The sequence below is a fragment of the Quercus suber genome, unplaced genomic scaffold (assembly GCF_002906115.3).
Source record: "Quercus suber isolate HL8 unplaced genomic scaffold, Cork oak 2.0 scaffold_363, whole genome shotgun sequence".
NCBI classification, from domain to species: domain Eukaryota; kingdom Viridiplantae; phylum Streptophyta; class Magnoliopsida; order Fagales; family Fagaceae; genus Quercus; species Quercus suber.
Window position 1 is genome coordinate 72,510 of NW_027069815.1, and position 22,689 is coordinate 95,198.

The following is a 22,689-nucleotide window of genomic DNA, read 5'->3' on the forward strand; positions in this document are numbered from 1 at the left end:
GTTTTTATCTGAAACACAAAATCAAAAGATTTTAATAACCAAAGTAATCAATCAAACATTGGAAATAGGTAAAGACTTGGGGATTGAGATGAAGATCTACTTTAGAGAGATCGGTGCTTGTCTTTATAATCACTTTTCAAAGTACATTATTATAAACTTGAAAACCGAACATTCCTAACGTTAAAAGTAGTCTAATCTCCAACATGTCCTTCGTGTTTTCTAGGGCCTCTTATAAATTTGTTTGTTTGTTTGTCTTTTGTTTTACTATATTTTCTGTTCCCCTTGAAAAAGAAAGAGATTCAGGGTTTTTTTTTTTTAATTGTTTTGAAAACTTCATCATTATGCTTACCTTGTCAACTACAAGCACAGCTTAATTAATCATCAATATAAAAGGCCCTAACTGAAAGGTTTGCAATATCCCAAATATTAAGATAAGCCCCACTCCAAAAAAGAAAAAGAATTAAGATGAACAATAAGCTTAATTAAGAACTACAAATTTTAAATGATTTGAATTAAAATACTTTCAATCAAACAAACATCATTGGAAATGTTCTAGTAAGTAAGCACATGAAAAAATGATACTAGTCCCTGATTCTTACAAGTCACATGGACGGATGGGATGGGATGGGATGTGTGTTCCATTTTAATGAAATAGTAAATTACTTTCATATCACTGTTGTTTCTTTTACATACATACATAGAGAGGAGATAAAGAGAGATGAAAAAAATAGCAAAGTGGCATTTAAAGTAATGATTTTTTTGAATTTGCCTCGTAAGCAAACTAATTGGACTCATTGGAGTGAGGAGGGAAGTGGCTTTGGACCTTGACTATGCTTTTCTTGCTTAAGAAGATCTTGTAAGAGAACCCTCTTTATCTAAAGCTTGGCCCTCTATATATTGACACGTGGCAGAGACCCAGTTAAGAGAAAGAGAGAGAGAGACAAAGAGAGATATCAGTGTCAAAAGAACACTGTTGGTGGCAGTCAGAGAGAGAGAGAAGTATATAGGATATATTAGTTGGTTTGGTTGTCCCTCTATTCCAAGCATTCTTTGCTTAAAGAGAGGTTAGCCCCAGGAATAAAGCTAAGGACAAGGGCAGTAGTGGGTTAAAGTTAAAGCCACCTCTATCTCTCTCTCTCTTTCACTTGCCCACATTGCCAAAGCACCCTCCACAGTCCCACACTGCATACTCAACCATTGCTGACAACCGACAATAGCCAGTAATAATCTCGATCTCTCTCCGGTTTTTTTTTTTTTTAATTTACCTACATACTCTCTTCCCAAGAGAGACACAACCCCAACCGTTTAGTCACCGGTCACAGCCGGTAGTCAGTGGCCAAGTGTCTGCTTACCGTACTATTTTTCTTCTGACTCTGACGGTCTGACCACATTAAGGAGGTCTGGTTTTACTCTGACCATGCTTACTCAGGTTATAGTAAAAATTGGATAATAAATTTACACACTTCTCGGGAACCAAATTCCTTTGAATAGTAATCAAAGCAGAGTCTTAAAATTAACCATTTTATAAATATAAGTGTTTGTAAAGTGTAGAAAGAAAAATTGTAGTTCAAGTATTTAAGAGAAAGTTTTATACTCATATACATTAATTTAAGGTATAATTTTTATCTTGAATAAAAAAATGTATTTAAATAATATATTGTTACATTTCAAACGACAATTTTATAACAAAAATTAAGTGACAAAATATTATTAGTTTTTATTTAAATTTTTACCCATATCATCAATTGAAGTTATTGAAAAAAATGTTCCGATAACTTTTAGAATCTCTTTTTGTTATTTACTGGATAAACATTGAAGATTTTGCTACATTCCAATTTGGATTTTTGAATAGTGTTGATTCCTTGACCAGCGGCGGATCTAAGTAAGCTCACCCGTGCAATCTGATTGGACCATACGGTTTACGGATTGTACCTGGTGCAGTTGAGATGATCAGATGACTTTGGCAGTAACTTTGGCTAAAGAAAGAACTACTCGTACCTAATTAGTCACGGTTGGTTGGTTCCTCCTATATCTTCATGCTCTTTACGGTGAATAGTTCTGGCTATGTCCATTAGTACACATGTAACATGCATATGTCATAATCTGTGCACAGTAAAACCTTTAAAGTTGTAATAATAGTGCCTGATGGAGATGGAGTACACACGATCAATATAATTCGAGCACAGCAAAATTGTTTATATAAATTCAAAGACTGCCCTCTAGCTCAGCAAATTTAAAGACTCCTCTTTTTTCTTTTTCTTTTTTTCTTTTTTTTTTTTTTTTTTTTTTTTTTTTTTTTTTTAACACATAACCTACTTATAGTTTAGGTGAAAATCATTTTACTTACCTGAAGTTTAAAAAGTATCATTTAACTCACCTATGGTATGTTTCCGTCAATCTCCGTAACCCACCTCAAGTCAGCTGTTACAAAAACACCTCTTAAAATCAAAACACAACATAACATAAATCATAACACCCAAAACTTAGCAACTTTTCAAGAGAGAGACCTATGGTGAGATCAACATGTTCTTCGTGGTTTCGAGTGTCTAGAGGGGGAGAAAACACTAGTTTTGCAATATCAAAGTTAGGGAAGGTAGTTTCGATAAAGAAAATCAAGGTATTTGTGTCTGTTCTCGATTTAGGGTTTCAGATTTTGTTCAAGTGCGAGCTTACTTTGTGAAACTCTAAATTTGTACTTCAAGTGGAGCTGTTTGCTTGTAGAAGCCATTGCAAGGCTTGCACTGTAGCCCAATCAACTCACTACTAGTATCAAAAATGCCTAGGATTTGGACTGGTGGTGTACTAACAGAGTATTTCAAGAGGTATCCACCTCCATTTGAGATATATCTGATTGAGTTGCATTGGTAAAGAGTGAAGAAGTTGGCTTAAAATGATTAACATGGTTAATGGACCGACGCAAAGCCTTGGCTATGTGTTGTGAAGGAGCTTCTAAAGGGTCATAAAAGGGAGAGTTTGGAGAGTCACGGTGGATTAGATCTGGGTAGGTAGATTTGCGTTATTTGGAGATAGTATTAAAAAAAAAATTAACCCAAAAAAGGAATAAAAAATGTTATTTGGTTCCATAAATTGCAGATGTTGAAAGGCTGTGGGGGTTTCCACTAGCCCTTGAAGTGATTGGTGGATCATTCCATGGGCAAAGTGTAGAGGTTCAACTCAGTAGATTGAGGAAATGGTCTATTGACAACATTATTTTCAATATTAATCTGCATAAATGTCTCCAAAGAAGCCTAGAATTGCAGGTCCTGAGATCAAATTCAAAAAGTTTTTCATGGATTTAGGTTCATTTCCTGAAGATCGAGGACCTACACTGCTACCCTCATTGATATGTGGGTAGAATTATATAATCTAGGTGAAGATGGCATTGATGCTATAGCCACTTTATAGGAACTCAACATTCGGCATTTGGCTAGTCTTGTGATGACAAAGTATGGTGACTTTTTATTTCAATAATCTGATTTTTCATACCATTGATGTGGTTGGTGATTATGACAAAGAGCTTGAAAGAAGGAAAGTTGTACAAAGCTAGAAACAATGAGGGATTTCAACTACTCTACCAAGGGAAAGAAGGGGTTTCCAACTTCTATTTGTTTGGGGAAAAAAAATTGTTGCTTGTCTTGTAGATGTTTGAATTCAATTATTGTAGATGGAAACTAATAGTATTTATTTTCCTTAGCTATCATTTCCTTTTTTGGGTATCCATTTTTGGGTTTAAAAATGGATTAGATCTGGGTAGGTAGATTTGGCTCCCTTCGAATCAACAAATGTTACATCCTATCATAAAGCTTTAAACTCTTATCCTTATTCACCGAAGAGGAAAACTGGGAGGAGTTTGTACGGCTCGCTATTGCGGATGTGGAGGAAGAAAGATAGGGAACTTTCGGCAATTTTCTCCATGTCGCCTAGGTAGCAACGAAGGCCATCGGATCTGCCGTGGTTGAGGAGATTGGCGGCGAAGACGGCATAGCCATAGGAGATTTGGGTAGGTAGGTCTGGGTTTTATTTTTTTGGGTATGTTATTCATGTTCAGAATTTATGTGAATTGAGAGAGAGACCAATACCACTTTTTGATATTGTTTCTCTTGCATTTTGTGCTTTTTTTTTTTTTTTTTTTTTTTTTTTTTTTTTTTGGTTTTGGGAGGAGAGAAACATAAAATTTGAGCAAAAATACCTATTTACCAATGATTTTAACATAGGTGGATTACGGAAAATAAATGGAATATACTTCAGGTGGGTTAAGTGACACTTTTTAAACCACGGGTAGGTAAAGTGATTTCGGGCCAAACCATAGATGAGTTTAGTGTGATTACCCCCTTTTTTTTGTTTTTGGTAACCAGGGAATGACCTCCTTCAGTTGAACATAATAAAATACCACATGAATGAAGGTTGATACAGTTTATTAAGGTGTATATTATATTAGCTAGGGTTTTGTAAACATATATGCGAGGATGAGGATCCCTAATCCGATTTATATGGGCAGCCAATATTATTTTCGAGGATACATCTCGGACCTCGAGGACGAGCATTAACTGTGTAAGGATACATCACAAATGGAAGAAAACAATCTCATCACAAAATACAAGAAGGATGAAGGAAGAGGGGTGTAGAAGCCATTCCCTCCTCATTAAATACAAGACAACCACTCCCCTGACCGCATTAATGAGGAAATGCCCATGAATAGTGGTGACACGGCTAAGATTGCAGGGTAAAAGCTTACTAGTATGTTCGGAATGAGAGAGAAGTCCTAGGAATGCAATCTCTGCCCTCCATGTGTTGGATTAGGATGATTTGTGTTTAAATATAAAAAGAAAATTAAGATCCATATAGGGGAATCGAGAAAAAGAAAGAGGAGAAGACTTTGTAACCAAGAACTGAAATATTTGTATAAGTGAAAAAGAAACACACATGTATAAATAGACATTCCTCGGACCTGACTGAGGAGCCTCTTTTCTTCATAATTTGTTGCCCTGGTCATTTCATTTGCTTCTTATCTCATTGTGATTAACTTTAACTTATTGAGTGATCAATATCCAACCTATTCTCTAACCAATCTATTGTGGTAGGCTTATTGGGCCACTATCCGAGTCATTTTTTGTCAATGGATCAAATTGCACCCTTACAATATATATAATAGTTGCATTAACAATAAAATACAAACATTTAACATTATCTTTTCTAAACACAAAAATTGTAATACAATTATCTATATAAATCTACTCTTAAAACGACAAAGAAAAAAAAAATGCTGTTGGTGTGTTCCCTCTCAGATCTATTTTTAATTTCCAGCCAAAGGCCATGGAGTAAATTTATTGAAGCCAATGTTGGTAACTTCTGGTAACGAATCATTTGTGGCATTAACTTCATTATGCAATGTTGACATTGATGTTCTCTCGTTAATTAGTTTGGAAATTATTGATGGCCATAAAAAGGCTATTGTACGTCAGAGATCATAGATGGATGTTTCAAGGGGCTACTTTAAATTGCATTGTAATCAACCTGAAAGGATGGAGTAAATATTTTATTAATCCCATGTATAGCTGTTGCTGTAAAGGTTTTGCATACAACTATTAATGGCTTTCTGCCCAATCATCTGCGTGGCTAGTTCGGGAAAGAGAGAGAGAGAGAGAGAGATATCTCCATGGCAAAGAATTGGGATGGTATTTTAGCTTTAGGCTACAGGAATTTCAAGTATTGGTCAAGACAATGAGGACCTTTTTGAAAAAAAAGCAATGCCAAAAAGTTTACAAATCATCAAGTTTAGAATGAGTTTCAGTTTGAATAATCTACTAGGTTTCATTTGCTAGTTGCACATGTGATGCGAGACCTTTAAGCACTTCTTTATTTTTAAATTTATTTATTTATCTTTACTTTGCAAGCTTGGCTACGCTAATACATGCACATTTATTTTAAATGGGAAGAATAGAGATGAGGCTAGATTCTAATATAGAAACCCTAGTACTCTAAATTTTATTTTTATAGTAACTCTAGCACTCTATTATTATTATTATTTTTTAATTATAGACACAATAGAATTTCAATATATGACGTTTGTTTTATGATGATTACTTTTTTATTATCAGGCCAAAATACCAATTAATTTTTTGTATAACTGAGATTCAAACCCTTAAATATCTTATTCGGATAAATAAATAAAAAACTATCGCCTCAAAAGGTTAAATGAACAAAAGGAGAAAATAAAAATGTGAGAACCTAGAACACTGGTGTGATATATGACTATCTGATGTTTAAATTAGACTTCTCTCTTTTTTGTTATAGATATTTTATTAGTTAAACGAAAGTTTAGTATTTTTTTTTTCTTAGTGTTATAATTTATAAAAAAATATCAAACAATGTCTTTTTAAGGAGAACTTCACAACAAAAATAAAACTTTAAATATGAAATTGATAAAATTTAAAATTTAGAGATTAACATGATAATTACACCAAATTTAAATGTTATAAAATAGATTTTAACTATTTTTTTTTTATAGTAGTATGCACTAGCCTCTTTTCACTATGCATATGTTTAAACTTGTTTTTTTTTTTTTAATATACATTATTTTAAAGTTGAAACTTGTGTTTAGCGATTTTAATTTTTAATTAAACTAGTAACATTTTGAATTTGAAACCACAAGTAATTATAGTTTAAATATAAATGCGTTCTAATTTACAGAATCAAGCAATGTAGTTTTTTTCACAACAACAATAAAAATTTTAACATGAAATCATTAAAATTTAGGGATTAATAACCATCTTTTTATGGTATGCATGTAATTATAATTTAAACATGGAAATACAAAAAAGAAAAAGAAAAAAAGAGGTCATTATAGGTTAGGATTTGAACATTTGTCAAGTGCTTATAATGATTACTCTTTATTATTTGACCAAGACACTAATAAATAAAGTTGTCCAACCTAAAACTAGACCCAACAAATCCTTTTAACCTTAAGTCACCCAAGCCTAAGATCATCACTCAATACAAATGCTAGGTTGATGGCGGGTCCTCACCGTCAAAACCCAACAATCTCAGGTGAAGTGACAAGTTTTTCCCATTTGAGAACCTATGAAACTAACTTGTTGAACTCTATAGATACCACCGTTCTTCATTGGACTTCAATACCACCATAAGTTGTTTGAGCTTCGTTTAAGAGATGTAAAGAGATCTCTACTAGATTTGGTGAGATATTTTTTATAATTGGCGAGATTCCCACCAAATCAGGTGAGATCTCTCCTAGATTTGGCAACTAGGTCTAGTGGCACCAACAACGTTTGCATTTCGTAAACCCACCATTTTTGGGTTAGTTGTCAAGTTCATATCAAACCTTTTTTGGGGTTGGATATCCCTAGTATTAATGTTTTTATGGTGTAGGTAGGATTTGGACCCATATTTAATGATAATAGACTTTACTAATATATATATATATATAGTTCACTGTACATTTGATGTAACTCCATGATATTTCACAAGCTTATAATTTTGTTTATAGGATTAATGTTCTGGAAGTCTAATTGATGGATTACACATTTTTGTTACTCTTAATATGTAAGACAAAAATATTGATATTACTTACTATTTAATCCAAAAAATTGTGTTATGTAAATGATTTTAAGGTTAAAAAGCTTGAAATTTAAACATTTTATGATGAGATTGTTATTGATCTCCAATCATTCTAATATTTTGCAAGCACATAGATGATGTAATCTAATAATTGATTTGTGAAAATAATTTTTCAATCAAAAGTTATGGATTGGTGTAACTTCACGAAGAGTTCCACCTGGTGTAACTATATATACATATACACAGACCAATGTTTTAAAATCTAGACTCAACAGGCTAGTCCAATCAGTTCAAGTGTAAATTGAGTCCTAAATCAACTCGGTCCACTTAAGAGACGAAGAAAGAAAGAGTCACAAGCTAAGTGAAAGAGACAAATAAAATTTAAAAAAAAAAAGCTTCTTTTTTTTTTAGCGTTGTTGATGAAAAATATCTCATGAGTATATTGAGGTATTGTTCATTTGTTAGTACTGTGCAATACATTATTAAGTCTGCCGAGGGCTTCTTTTTTTTTTTTTTTTTGGTGGGTTGGTTATGTAAATTTTTTACATAATATAATATATGGTGAGCCTAGTAGGAATGCTCTAAGCAAGGGGAACGATAGTAGTAGTTGGATGTCTTATATGTTTAAAATAGGGGGTAAAATTTCGGTACAATTACCTTAGGTGGAGTACATTACATTAGGTTTCTTAAATGAATTCAAAAACTTGATTATTTTGAATTTAATTGCTATTGAAAAGATAACACTAGTTGTTTCATATTAATCAAAACAAATAATCCTCCTTTTGTTTCAAAGTTAAAATCAAGCATAAACCTCCAAAACCTTTGACTTAGCAATCGGATTGCCAGTGCCGTTGGTTTTGGTGGCCGGAATGTCTGCACCCGCCATTGGAACAATGGCATTGATAGCCAGAATGACAACTTTTACAATTAGAATTGTGGTTTCGGTGGTTGGATCGCTGGCACATGTCATTGAAGCGACGACACCAGCGACCAAGTTACCAAATAAGAGAGGAGAGGGTCATTTTGCATTTTTGTAAAATGTTTTACCAAATTTTTTAAGATAAAACGTTTTACAATTTTTTTCAAAAGATTTTATAGTTAATAGAAAATATTTTATAAGTTTGACTATATTTTACATGGATGTAATATGTTCTTATGGACATAAATAATGTTGTTGTTGTTGATTTATTAGCATCCTAATAATATTCACGATGATATATTAAAAAAAAAAAATGTAAACAAACACTTAGAAATGAAAAAAAAAAAATTCAAAAGACACAGAACTTATTTAAATTCAAATAAAAAATATAATTTACATTTTACAACATCAAATATACAATACTAAAGTTGCACCTAAACCAAGTATCAGTCCTGCATATCTCAGTGCCTTTACGTTGCCTAGACATGTGGACCCTTACTGTCCTCCTCCCCTCCTCTGCTTAAGACCATTTGTTATGTTTTTTTCTCAAAAAAACAGAAAAGAAAAGAAAAGAAGACCATTTGTTGTTCAACTCTTAAAAATACTCTTCACTCTCTCTCAACGGTTTCCCACTAACGGACACACAGGATTTACCGTTACTTTTTAAATTTTTTTGCTCAACAAGCTCAAACGAGAAATGGAAACGCCGTGAAGGGTCAGTGTCTATATAAATACCCAAACCCCAACTGGTCTCTCTTCTCTCTTTCAATTCGTAACGTAAAACCCGGAGCTAGCTCCTTGTCCGATACTTTCCCTTTTTGTTTCGTGTTACATTTCGGATCCCAAACCCGATATTTCTATATATTTCCTCCCTTCTTCGATTTCTCCGCTCCATATTTATCTCCCTTTCCTTCTTTTTTTAATCCCATTTTCTTTGATTCTTCACTAGAATCTATATATTTTGACGGTGGGTGATGATATTATTAGCTGCAAAACACACAAGAGTTTGGTTTCAGTTACTTTTTTGAACCAAAGCAAGCTCAACAGACAACAGAGTTCTCACTCTATTGCCTTCTAATCAGACAAGGTGAGAGAATATCTCAATTCCTTTTTTATTACATATATGCACTCTCTTAAAAATAACCAAACACAATGTTATTATTATTTTTAAAGATTTTTTTGGGTTTGCTTTTGATATGCTTGTTCTTCATTTCAATATAGCATCATTCAATAAATCATGGGTCACATTTATTTTTTATATTTAATGTTATTTTGAAAATTTTAGTTTATTTTACAGTGGAAAATAAAAAAGAAGTGGGTGTGGGCTAAAGAGTGAAAGAAAGACAAAGAAGGGGGAACAGTTGAGTTGGGTTGGGTTGGGGTTGGGGTTGGGGGGGGATTGGGTTTTGGGTAAGTCGCTTTCAAATAATAATGGTTGCAATTTAATAATAGAGGGACTCTCTTGGTCTAAAGGCCAGTGTCATCCTTATTCTCATGTCTCTTTGTCCACTCATGTACCGCTTTCATTTCTCGACCACCTAAACAAAAACAAAAGAGACACTCTGAGAGATTTTTCCGTTTTGTTTTTTGTTTTATTTTATTTTACTGTTATGTTATGTTTTTTTGTTTTTTTTTTTTTGGTGGTTCTCTGACTAAGTTGCTTTTGGAATTCTTGAAAACCGAGGAGTAATGTGCTTTGCTTTACACAGCAGATAAAAGTAGTAACCGGGTTTTTATTGGGTTATAATTTGTTGGGTTTTAAATTTTTAATAGAAAAATAAAAAAATTATTGTCAGAAACTTCGGCTTGCACAATCTTTGATTCTTTTTATTTGGGTGAAAAAGCACACACATGTAAATCACAGTCGGTCGCTATAATGAGACCACTTTCAAATAGTGTGCAGTAATGTATGGCTGCCCACATTTTGTTTCCTTTTCTTTCTTTTTCAATTATTGACTCACTATTATATATCTCAACTCTTCTCTGATCCCGAGCGACCCTCTTTGCTTTTGCTTCACTTTACTCTTTCTCTCCGGGACCAACTTGTTTCTTGGAAAACAAATGCATAAATTAAAATGAGAAAATATAAACCATATTATAGAATAGAACAGAATAGAATATATAGATACCTCCAAATTTCCATTTTTCTATTAGATTAAGATTGGTCACGTCAGTGCCTTTTTTTTTAAAGAGATAAAAATGTCCCATTTAACGATGTGTCCTCCTCCTCCTGAACCAAATAGAATATAGAGAATGTTCTCTCATTTCCTGTCTATTGGCCAAATTTACCCCTAGAAAATTCGTTCCACCATGGACAATACAGTAATTTCTTAAAAGAAAACATAACACTTTAACTCCAAGAAAGAGAAAATTTGTAGAGTCCCCTCCAACTCTAATAATAAAGGCATAAGTTGTGTGCTCTACTTTTTTATTTTTATGGTTCGATAATCAATATATGATGATGATGTACGTCTGTAAAGCCGTAAATAGCTTCTTCTACAATGCTGACTGACTAAATTACGTAAATTTCTCTACTTTATAAATAATAGTTGTATTGTATTGTACAATTATTATTTTATAAATTTGAACTTATTATTATGTGATGGTATATTGAAATGAAAAATATATAGTTGTTGATTGCAGGGGTAAAAAGGTAAAGAGAGAAGAATAAAAAAATAAAAAAAAATGTTTACATGCATAGCATGCTCAAAACCAGAGGATGGGGGGGATGATGAAGGAGGAGTGCGTGGCAGTGGCACCCCAAGTACAAAAGAAGCCGTCAAAAGCCTGACTGCGCAGGTTCCTAATCCTACACCCTCTCTCTCTCTCTCTCTATATTGCTTGTGCCAGAAGTTAAGTCTAGGGTTCTAATGCACCGGTCCCCATATGATGTGTCTCAAATTTTAAACAAATGTCTATATCATGTCAATTTTTATATTATATTAAGAAAATTACAAATTTTTATATAATGTTTTGAAATTGATTGCTGCTCATATGATGAAAAATATTTTTGACATTCATTTGGATATCAATCAAGTGACATTTATTATCAATCAGTTATAAAGATTAGTAGTAAAATTAGTTACATCTTCCCAGAAAATAATAATTTATTATAATATCTTTGGCTTTTTTTTATTTTGATATATGAATATATGATGATTTTCCTTCGTCTACAATCAATGCTTATGCTTTTTGAGAATCTTTTTTCCATCTTTGTGAAAACGAACAAAATGATAACCCCATAAGGAGGGTCTGATATTGTGGGGACCATTTATTCTCTAACTTTGGCATCTTTCACGCCTATAGAGAGATCGATGATGTACGTACGATTGCTATACTTACTGTAAAACTATATAAAGCCAATATAGGGTAGTAGTACTAATTAATATATACTATCATTAGGTCCCAATATAAATATATAAAATTAAAATAATTATTATATATTAGGTGGTACTGTTGCGTGTTTGTGTTATATGCATTATAATAGAATCTCTTTTTTGTCCACCCCCAGCATAGCTGAGCTATTTTATTCATTTTATATATGGATCCGGTTAATGTATGTCATACATTAACAAATTCGTTTTTGGAAAAATTTTATCGGAAATTGAAAAAGCTGTCAAAACTTTTTCAATTCCCGAAAATTTTTTTTTAAAAAATGATATACTATTGTGTGCACTTAGAGCACACGTTAGTAAAATTCTTTATATATATATATATAGCTAATAATAATAATAATAATAATATTTAATATCTGTCACGTGCCACCTTTTACAACTTTTACCCCTAGCTAAGCCCATAGCCCTGTACACATAATTCTATGTGCTTTCTTTCTTCTTCACCTCCTAGAAAAGATTGCCTGCCAAGAAAACCTTCCTATTCTTATTCTTTTTTATTGCCTCAAATCTCAATGCCTTCTTATGCAGTGATGATGAGTGAACAAATTAATTGGCTTATCTTAAGCATGTAATCCTTAGCTGGATTAAAAAATCCATGAGTCTAGTAACACAACAAATTTCACGGTCATTGAAGTGGCAAATTTGTGATTAGTGTACACGAAAATTTTTTTTTAAAAAATGATATACTATTGTGTGCACTTAGAGCACACGTTAGTAAAATTCTTTATATATATATATATAGCTAATAATAATAATAATAATAATATTTAATATCTGTCACGTGCCACCTTTTACAACTTTTACCCCTAGCTAAGCCCATAGCCCTGTACACATAATTCTATGTGCTTTCTTTCTTCTTCACCTCCTAGAAAAGATTGCCTGCCAAGAAAACCTTCCTATTCTTATTCTTTTTTATTGCCTCAAATCTCAATGCCTTCTTATGCAGTGATGATGAGTGAACAAATTAATTGGCTTATCTTAAGCATGTAATCCTTAGCTGGATTAAAAAATCCATGAGTCTAGTAACACAACAAATTTCACGGTCATTGAAGTGGCAAATTTGTGATTAGTGTACAACAACGGATATTGCACTAATCACAATCTTGTCATCTCAATTGGTTGAGATTAAAGTTGTGAAATTTTTCATATTTGGCGGGAAATATCTGTTTGGATTCCTTTGTTAAGTTTGGTTCTTGGGTTTTTGTCGTCTCTGTTACTAAAAAATGAATATTACATAATAAGTCAAATTCCAGTTATTCCGGGTTGAACCGTACACCAAAATTATTACTCAACTTCTGTAAAAGATAAATATACACACAGTCTCGAAGTTATACGTTTGGTGGACATGATGATAGTGTTGGTGTTTTGGTCAAGTCTTCCTAGGTAATAGCAGAAACGTAAGAATGGCAAACGCAATCCAGCTTAAAGCAGTAGTGGGGATCTAGGCGAAAAGATAAGAGACACACTAGGAAAAAGACTGCCAAATAAATATTCTTGGTGTGACCCACCATTGAATTCTTGTCGATTCTCTGTATAAGTAGAACTGCTATGTGCTATCTTATGGCATAGAAAAGGAGATTTTGTGAATGACACCCCAACCAAAGATCAGCCCATAGCAGATAAAGCACTTATTCATTTCAGATTGTGTCTTTTTTTTTTTTGCTAAATCATTTCAGATTGTGTCAAGACTGAACACTATATCAGCCTTGACTATACCAGTATACATGATGGCTCTTTGTTGTTCAGTCACATATAGAAAGTGCCCCTTATATTTTTGTACCCTTTGCTTCTCAGAAGTTTATACCATATAGACAACAACTGTGGCCTTCTGGTAGAGGCAATTTTTAATGCCCTATTCTCAGCATTTCAAGCCAAAACTTTTTGTAAATCAATATAACACTTAGACATGTGATTACTCAGATCACTTGGATTGATTTATGTGACTGCATGGAGGCGTTGCACAAGTTTCTATTGATTCTCACGTTGGGCATATATTAGGTTGAAATTGAAATATAAGCTCTAATTTTAACTAGCCCTTTTGTAAGGTTGACTAACTGGACCCTAGTGATGTTAGCTTTCTTAAGGGTTGGCTGTCCTACTTATAATTGTCAGTATTGTACGATACGTATTATGTACAAAAAGTTTCATGTCGTAAGGGCGTATCGTTAATGCTCATGAATCAGCCAATACATAGGTGCGTATCATATGAATTGTATCATATCGGAAAATCGTATGTATCGTACGATACATTGACATGTGGGTTCAAAATGGGTTTTTTTTTTTGTTAAAATTTGTGGTTTTATTTGATTTAAACAAGTTGTTAGAGTTTTTTAACACAAAATTATTGGGAAACTTAATTGAGTTTAATAAAATAGCAAGTCCATGAGTTTTTTTCCTTCCTTCTCTTTCTCCTACAAAATTTAGACTATACTCATAACACTTGCTTTCATATGTGAATTTATTTTCTATGCTATTAATAATGTATGAAATGAAAATATAATTATCTTTTGTTTTGTTATTATTATTTTGAGTCTAAAAAGCTAGAATGCCAAGAAAAAATATAAAGAATAAAAATGTTAGAATAAAAAAACCAAATAAATAAATAAATAAATAAATGTTGGTAATAAAGAAGAAAATGTCCATAAAAAAATAATTTTGCAAAATACTAAACATGATGATAACATTGACTTAAATGGAGTTAATTAGCCAAGATGATGAAAAGATATTATTATTTTGATTCATATATCATGTATAACTTCTGAGTTTAATCAATTTGAATGTGCATGTTATAAATGTAAGTTAATTTGATTTATTTAGTTAGCTTTGTTAAATTTTATAACAAAAGTAATGATTAAATTGGTCATTAGTTGAATATATTTCAAATTTATAATTAATATACCTTTTATATATGTATATCTATTATTATTTTATAATTTTATTAGGTGTTTTTGTATCTTATGATACACGATACGATACGATACACGATACAGAAAAATCAAAAATCGATTCATTATACGATTCACGATTTGACAACTATGGTCCTACTTACTATGCTTCCCATGCCATGTGCTTCCTTCAATACTGAAATTATAGTGTAGATGTAACTAGCTCTTACTCAAGTTATGCCATTACATAATTTAGTAGAATATTTTGGGAAATTATAATTTATTGGGAAATACAATTTTTTTAATATTAAAATATATGCTTCTACTGAAGTGAAGTCGATTTCAATAAACAATTTTATCCTTATCAGTAGAACATTTAACATGTATAAATGGACTGTCACCAGTGGAACACCAGGCATAAATGGGAGTCTACTTTTATAGATTAGAGACATAAACTGCAAATGGATCAAAGTTCTTTCTCGTCAACCAACATTGGCATTATACCTTATAATGAAGTGGTGCAAATTTATCATGCCATTGATGTGTATAGATAAAAATCTGCTATATGCACCTCTATTTTAGCATCCAGTCTAACTAACCAAGCTAAATGTTCAGCAATATCCTCCATTTTTCAATGTTCAGCAATATGTCTGTAACATTGAATTGTTAATCATATGATTATAAAGTTTTCTAATGAAAACATACATAGCTTTACTGAACATTCTATTAACCATGGATTTTAATAATGTACAGATAAAGGATATGGCATTGAAATTTTCTGGTGCTTATAAGCAATGCAAGCCCTGCACTGGCTCCAGCAGCTACAAGAGAGGCCAGCGCCCTTACCCAGACTTTGATACTGCTTCAGAAGGGGTTCCATACCCCTATCTTGGAGCAGCAAGCTCGAGTTCCACACCTGCATGGGATTTTACAAGTTCTAGTCACCATCCTACTACAAGATCTGACTCAAGATTTACTGGGGTATTTAGAGGTGACCAGACCCCTGGAGGGATGTCTATATCTGCGCAGTCTTGTGATGTGGTGCTTGAGGATGAGGATGAGCCTAAGGAGTGGATGGCACAGGTGGAGCCTGGTGTTCACATTACTTTCGTGTCTCTACCTAATGGTGGAAATGATCTTAAACGAATTCGTTTCAGGTACTATATCATGGAAATTAAACTCTGGCAATTGCCTACTGCTTGAATTCCAAATAACTGGTTGAAGTAAAAGTATTTTCTCCACACCCCCAAAAAAAATTAACCTGTGGAGGACGTTAACTGGGGACTTATTTATTGTCAGTCCTAGCATGGCCTACTGCTGCACTGCCAGCTATGGGCCAAAGTCTTGTAGCTCTCTCATGTTGGAGATAACTATTGCATCAATTAGTCCTATCTCCATCCATTCTAATGAATGAGGTGGTTAGTATAACCTTCGGGCCTACTTGAAAGTATTGTTAGCTTTCCAGTTCAGATAAAATATGAAATGGACCTCAAATTTATCATCCAGATTTTAGTTGCTAAAGCTTAGTTGCCCTGTACAGCTGTAAACTGACATTACTTTGCATTAAATTTGAAGCCGAGAGATGTTTAATAAATGGCAAGCTCAGCGATGGTGGGGTGAGAATTATGATCGGATCATGGAGCTCTACAATGTCCAGAGATTCAACCGGCAAGCTCTTCACACTCCTCCAAGGGCGGATGATGAGGTGAACTGCTTCTTATGTCTTTTTACTTGATTAGCATATTAAGTCTAGCATAAATAGCATCATAGAATAATTCATTCCATAATCTAGAGTAAGAACAATGCTTTTCCTCTAGTCATGTTAAATCCTTGTCTATATAAGAAAACTTTGAAGTTCGGGTCTTTATAAAACTTCTCTTAAATGCCTACAAGTGAGCTCTTTATTTTCCTTAATTGTGAACATGGACCAAATAGTCAATAAAGCCAGTGAATCTCCTTGGGCTGGGACGAATGGCTTTATTCATCTATTTTGAATGATAAGAGCAGCATTCCTCAGACTCATAACTCTGGCAGAACAGGTTGTTGGGGAAAAGAAGATAAAACAGGACAAATCTTGGGTTTCGCCACCTAGAATCTGCATGAAAACCCTTTAGTTTCACCACCTAAGGGTGCTTAGAATCATCACCAATCTTAGAGAGATGTCTCTAAATTCAAGATTTAAAAAGAAATCTAGTTTAAAGTTAAAAAAATAAAAAATAAATAAAAAATTCTTGAAAAATAATAAGTTATGAAATAAAATTGACTGAACTCCTTACATCAATAACTTTCTGGTAGATCATTTGATATAACAACTTGCATTAGACAGATATTTGGCAATGGTTTAAATTGAAATGTTTTTGAATGTGGAGTGATTAATTTGAAAACCATCCCTAAACTATGCGGTTTACATTTAAAATGTAATTTGCCCTTAAATATTTCTTTCTCTAGTTCGATTAAAGATAGCTAATTTATAATGTACTAACAGATGCTTGTACTCTTCAACAGCCTAGAGATTCTACATACACAAAGCTGGGATCAGCAAGGGGGAGCCCTGTTGCTTCATCATTCAACAAGGAGTGGACACCAAGGAACCACTATAGACCGTCTGGAAGTAAAGGGTATTACCCATCTGACCCTATGGATCAAGGTGGTGGACACAATTACAATGCAGGATCGAGTGTGTATGGTATGGGGACATCATCTATGGATGCATCACGGACGACAACCTCATCTAGGGATGATGCTTCAGTTTCCATTAGCAATGCCGGTGACCTGGAGACAGAATGGGTTGAGCAAGATGAGCCTGGGGTGTACATTACCATCAGGCAGTTAGCTGATGGCACTAGGGAGCTTCGGCGTGTCAGGTTCAGGTAATGAAATCTTCTTTTACATCATGTTCCTTGTAGCGTCATTTGGTGGCCAAGAAGGCTGAGGATGAAAAAGATTAATGAACTTAGAGGACTCGGTTCTTTAATTTTTAAACTCTGAACTCGTAATTTTCTTTTCCTCAGATTCCTCGGCTGCCTAAGAGAGCATATTAATTTAATTAATAGTTTTCAGAAACCACATGAAAATGGAATTAGGATTGAGTAAAATTTTCCCAACTTCAAAACACCATTCCCAGGATTTATAAACTGATATGATATGTTGGCTTGGAATCAATTTCTGTTGCCTAATTTACTGAACTTTAGATTTTAGATTAACTGGAGAAAAATGAGATAATTTCATGTAATGTCATCAATGTATTACCTTCTTTTTAAATACTCACCAACTTTAAAGGTAATGGCAGATACACATTAAAATTCATGAATAGTTTTTGGCATTTAATGAAATCTTTTGTTTATAGGGGAGGTAGGTGTTTTGACAATTTTCATTTTCATTTGCACAGCCGTGAACAGTTTGGGGAGATGCATGCAAAGCAGTGGTGGGAAGAGAACAGAGAAAGAATACAAGCTCAGTACCTTTAAAATTTTGATTTAAATGACATACATTACTACAGATGAGAGTAAAGAAGTCAGGGAGCATGTGGATGTCTCAAACAGGTGGAATCATTAAACTTTGTTTCTTGGAATGTGCCAGTATGAATCCATATGCTGTAATAGAGCCTTTATAGAGAATTGTACCAAACCACCACAAGTGGTGGTTAAAAGTTAAAACTGAGTTAACATTACTTCATCAAACACGTAGCATATGAGCTATCATCACTAGTGGTGATGGCTCCATTTTGTGTAAAGGCTCTTTTCACTGAGGTGTCCAAATGAGTCCTTTTTTGTCCCTGTATTTGTTCTTATGATTATTATCACCTATTAGTGATTTTTTTAGGGCCTCCTTTTCCCCACTTAAGACTTTCAAGTCTTTGGGCATCATGGCCTTATTTGGCTCTCCAATTATATACCAGAGTTTGTTATTTGTTATACAAATTTGAGAAATTGAATTGAAATCATTCCTGGTCTTATATAGAGAACTCTATTGCTGCGGATTGTGTTCTTTAGGAGGCTGGTGTTAAAATTCTGTATTTGTTCAGCAAAAAGGTTAACTTTATCACAAAAATTGCTTAAAGAAAAAAACCCCATCATTTTTTGTACGTTTTTAGATCCCTTAACACAAGTTGTTTAACCTAATTATTTAGCCAAATGATTACTTAGATAAATTATTCTGTCTTAGGTTAACACAATAAAATCATATAATGTAAATAATGCGGAAATATAAAGAACACAACGATACAATAACTTAAGAAAACCTAACCGGTAAAAAACTTTAGAATGATTTAACTTAGTTATTCTCAAGGTAAAATAGATTCACTATGAAATAATTGAAGTTTGTACAATAAGACTTAAATCATTAACATCCTATTGCTACCTTGAGTAAAAAACTTACTATAACGATCACATGACAGCTCCGAGTCCACAAACTACTTCTTTCTTTGATTTATTGTAACCACAAGTTCTTTTATTTGTGATTTTGAGACTCCACTCAAAGGTTTCAGATCTTCTTTAAAGTTCTTTATGCAGCAACTAAAAAGATTATCAAGCTCTTGACATGAATCTTGATCTTGATAACTCTAAGTGTGTATAAAGGTAAACACCTCTAGATCTTATAAAAGATTTAACACACAACCATCAAAAAGACTTCTAAAATGTAGTTAGAGTTTTTCCTTTTATACTTCTTTTATACTTGGAGTAAAACACAAAATCCTACACTTCAAACGGACTTAGGCTTAATTGGAAATTCTATAGAAAAATAAATTTGCACGTGGTTCGATCAATCAAAAAGATTCAACACATAACCATAAAAAAAACTTCTAAAATGTAGTTAGAGTTTTTTCTTTTATACTTGGAGTAAAATATAAAATCCTACACATCAAATGGGCTTGGGCTGAATTGGAAATTCTACAGAATAATAAATTTGCACGTGATTTGATCGATAAAGTCTAATTTTCGATCGATCGAGCCTTACAGATTAAGTCCAATGATTTCTGTAATCATTCAATTCCAATTTTACAAATAGACACACTTTGAGCAAGCCTAAACCTAGACTCTATGTTTGATCATGATTTGCCAACATAATACAAATTGAAATTCTAATATATTAGTTACTAAAGTCTTAGAACTTAACAAACTCATTCTTTGGCAATCCATGACAAAACACATCACACAAATTGAAATGCTCAAAGTAAAAGCAGCCTATTCAAATTAAAATACTCTAAATACAATTCAACCTAACTACTATCTATCAGTTGTCAATGTAGACAACAGCCATGACTGAATTAACCAGTAAATTCCTGAAACACTCAACAAACACATAAATGCATATGTGGAAAATACAAGTAAACCAAAATAAATTTTTGATTTCACAAAACATAAACTAAAAGGCATATATCATGAATAACCTCATAATATAAATCAATAACCAAATGTACCATATGTGAAACAAGAAACAAAGAAAGAAATAAAAACATAAAGCATAATGTCTCCCCCTAACATATACAACCCATAAAAAAGAAATACATCATAAGCCAAAAAATGAAATACATCAAAAAGCTCCTAGATACAATATATAAACTCCAAAACTCCCCATATCTCCATGCATGTACTCTCTCTTTTCGTGATGAATTGCCAAAGAGCAATCAAGAATCATCATCAAAAGGTGGAGGCGGTGGAGTAGAACCTCTAGCACCTACCAAATTTGCTCATAAAGCCTGAAGTTCAATGAGCACATCCAAGAAAATCTGTCCATGCACCGCCTGAATAGTCATAATTGTATCCAGCATGCTCTGCACGGACTAGTCGCTCAATGAAGAAGGTGGAGGATCCATAGCAGTGGTAGGGTCTACATACTCCTCAGCAGTAGGGTCACCATAAGTAAAAGGCCTAGATGTATCACTTGTAGAAAACTCAACTCTAGGGTGTTTAGAGCTAGTTTTCAACTAAACCGCTCTTTGCTTAAGAAAGGTGGCACCTATAGGAGTTATGATATGGACAGGCTCGAAAGTAGGAAAATCCTCTATACCTAAATCTAAAAGAATCCTATGGATAAAAATTGGAAAGAAAAGACCATGAGATTTTGCACTACTCCTATGAACCTCAACAAGTGATCTAATAAAAAGAGAAGGAAAATTCATAGGAGCATCGGTAACAAGAGCATACAAAAATGCACATCTTTCAATGGGTATAGTATGTAAATGAGAGATAGGCCAAATGGAGTGACAAGAAATCCGGAAAAACAGATAATTGAACTCAATAAGCTCATGAAAAGTAACACAAGGATTAGTTCCCCAACTAATGGAAGTACCAGTGATGAATACATGATGTCATCAAGAGGAGAGGTCTCAATGTAAAGGTACACGGGCTGCCGTACCAAAGGTACACCAAGAGCAGAGGCCACTACAGCAGGAGTAATGACATACTCTTCACCCCTTATCCAACTCTTCACATACTGAATGTTGGAATCATCGGAGTGGACAGAGAGATTTGAGTAGAACTCTCTAATCAAAGCAGTTGGAGGAGGATACTCAACCTCTAAAAGTGGTAACCTGTCCCTACGCTCAAAATTCTTACATATCTCCTTATTAAGCTCATCTAAAATGACCTTATGCTCAGCCCACACTGATCTAAAGATATTCAGCTTTTCATAGGTTTCTTGGTTTTTCTCGGTTCTAAACCTATCACTCTAGAACACAGGGGTAGAAGGGGTGGTGGTTTTCTTGGCTCTAGTCTTCCTAACCATGATGCTAAGGGTTTAAAGAAAGGAAAGACGGAAACAAAAGAAGAAAATCAAAGGGCAAACTGCATTAGAGTGGGTTAGAGCAGAAAAATTTCAATAAATAACAATCTATATGATGCATGTAATGAATGCATATATGATGCTTACTCTAATGCATTGAAATTTGTTCAATTTTACTTCATAAACCATCAATTGACTTGAACATAGAGTTTTAGTCCAAAAACCTCAAATTTTGAAAAAACTAATTTCAAAAATTCAACCAAATTGATCAATTAATCACCATACTAGTTAGGAAACATCATATAATGATTAAATGTAACTGTACGGTGCGCCTCCTCCAAGGCCATCTAGACATCCGGGCTCGAACTGCGCGAATGGGCCCGTGGTTGCTGTACAGACTTGTGACTCCCAAGCACGTTTGAGCCCTAAACTCTGACATGACAATAAGGCCCATGGTCCCCATCTCCCTTTGCCTAGGGTTCCAGCTTAGGCCCACGCAGATTGCAATCCCAAGCTTCATCACTTAACCTTAGCTCTGGGGACCTTAACCGGGCAATGAGGGGATGATAACGTCCGAGCATCCCATCCCAAATGTGCCTGGCAGAACTTAGCAGCGTCACAGCTGGACATTTCTGCGGGAGTGGGAACCAAGTTCCAAGGCCATTCCCATTGCGTTTCACTCCCACCTAACCACTCACTTGTCATCAAGGGTATTGGACCTCCATTTGCACTAACCATAGGAGTGATCATGTCCTCTCCACTAACTTTGAACTATAAATATGAGAAGTTGGAGTAAAAATGGGGGTTGGAAGAAACTCGCCAGAAGTAGGGAAAAAAGAGCAATAGAAAAGGAGAATGAGAGAAAGCAGAGATAGAATCTAATAGTCTTTGTGCCGAGGACCACCCATTGTGGGAAACCCTAAACCCACTTATCAAATAAGTTGTGAGCCTAAGTGAGGCCCAGCCCATTTGCTTCTCTTTTGGCGTGCACAATTGGCACCGTCTGTGGGAATCTCCTACAAAGCCGTGGTTCTGCCAAGAATTACGCGAGAGAATGTCCAGGAGACGTTTTGGGAGTGATGCTGAAAGTGGTTCAATGGGATCTTCTCGGGGATCCTTCTGGCGAGAACGGAGGCAGAAAAGGCGCGAAGATAGGGATCACGAGTGGGAGGAAGAGAGGTTTGGCCTCGGC

The 22,689-nt window shown here is 34.0% G+C and overlaps 1 protein-coding gene across 2 annotated transcripts; it reads left to right on the forward strand.

The window, feature by feature from the left end:
* Positions 1-9,256: 9,256 nt before the first annotated feature.
* Positions 9,257-18,548, forward strand: LOC112026679 (protein BREVIS RADIX). Of its 2 annotated transcripts, none has more exons than XM_024059372.2 (6): positions 9,257-9,581; positions 11,125-11,293; positions 15,528-15,931; positions 16,350-16,479; positions 17,280-17,644; positions 18,163-18,548. In XM_024059372.2, exons 2-6 carry the CDS (start codon positions 11,180-11,182, stop codon positions 18,239-18,241), a joined length of 1,092 nt encoding a protein of 363 aa, XP_023915140.1. In that variant the 5' UTR covers positions 9,257-9,581; positions 11,125-11,179; the 3' UTR covers positions 18,242-18,548. The 2 variants fall into 2 exon arrangements, with proteins under 2 accessions (XP_023915140.1, XP_023915147.1); XM_024059379.2 differs by having other exon boundaries at positions 11,138-11,293.
* Positions 18,549-22,689: the final 4,141 nt, after the last annotated feature.

Excerpts from the sequence above, each read along its gene's own strand:
- LOC112026679 (XM_024059372.2), top strand. The coding sequence starts at position 11,180 with ATGTTTACATGCATAGCATGCTCAAAACCAGAGGATGGGGGGGATGAT. Across the intron at positions 11,294-15,527 it reads TCAAAAGCCTGACTGCGCAG|ATAAAGGATATGGCATTGAA; the intron begins GTTCCTAATCCT and ends AATAATGTACAG. Across the intron at positions 15,932-16,349 it reads CTTAAACGAATTCGTTTCAG|CCGAGAGATGTTTAATAAAT; the intron begins GTACTATATCAT and ends TTAAATTTGAAG.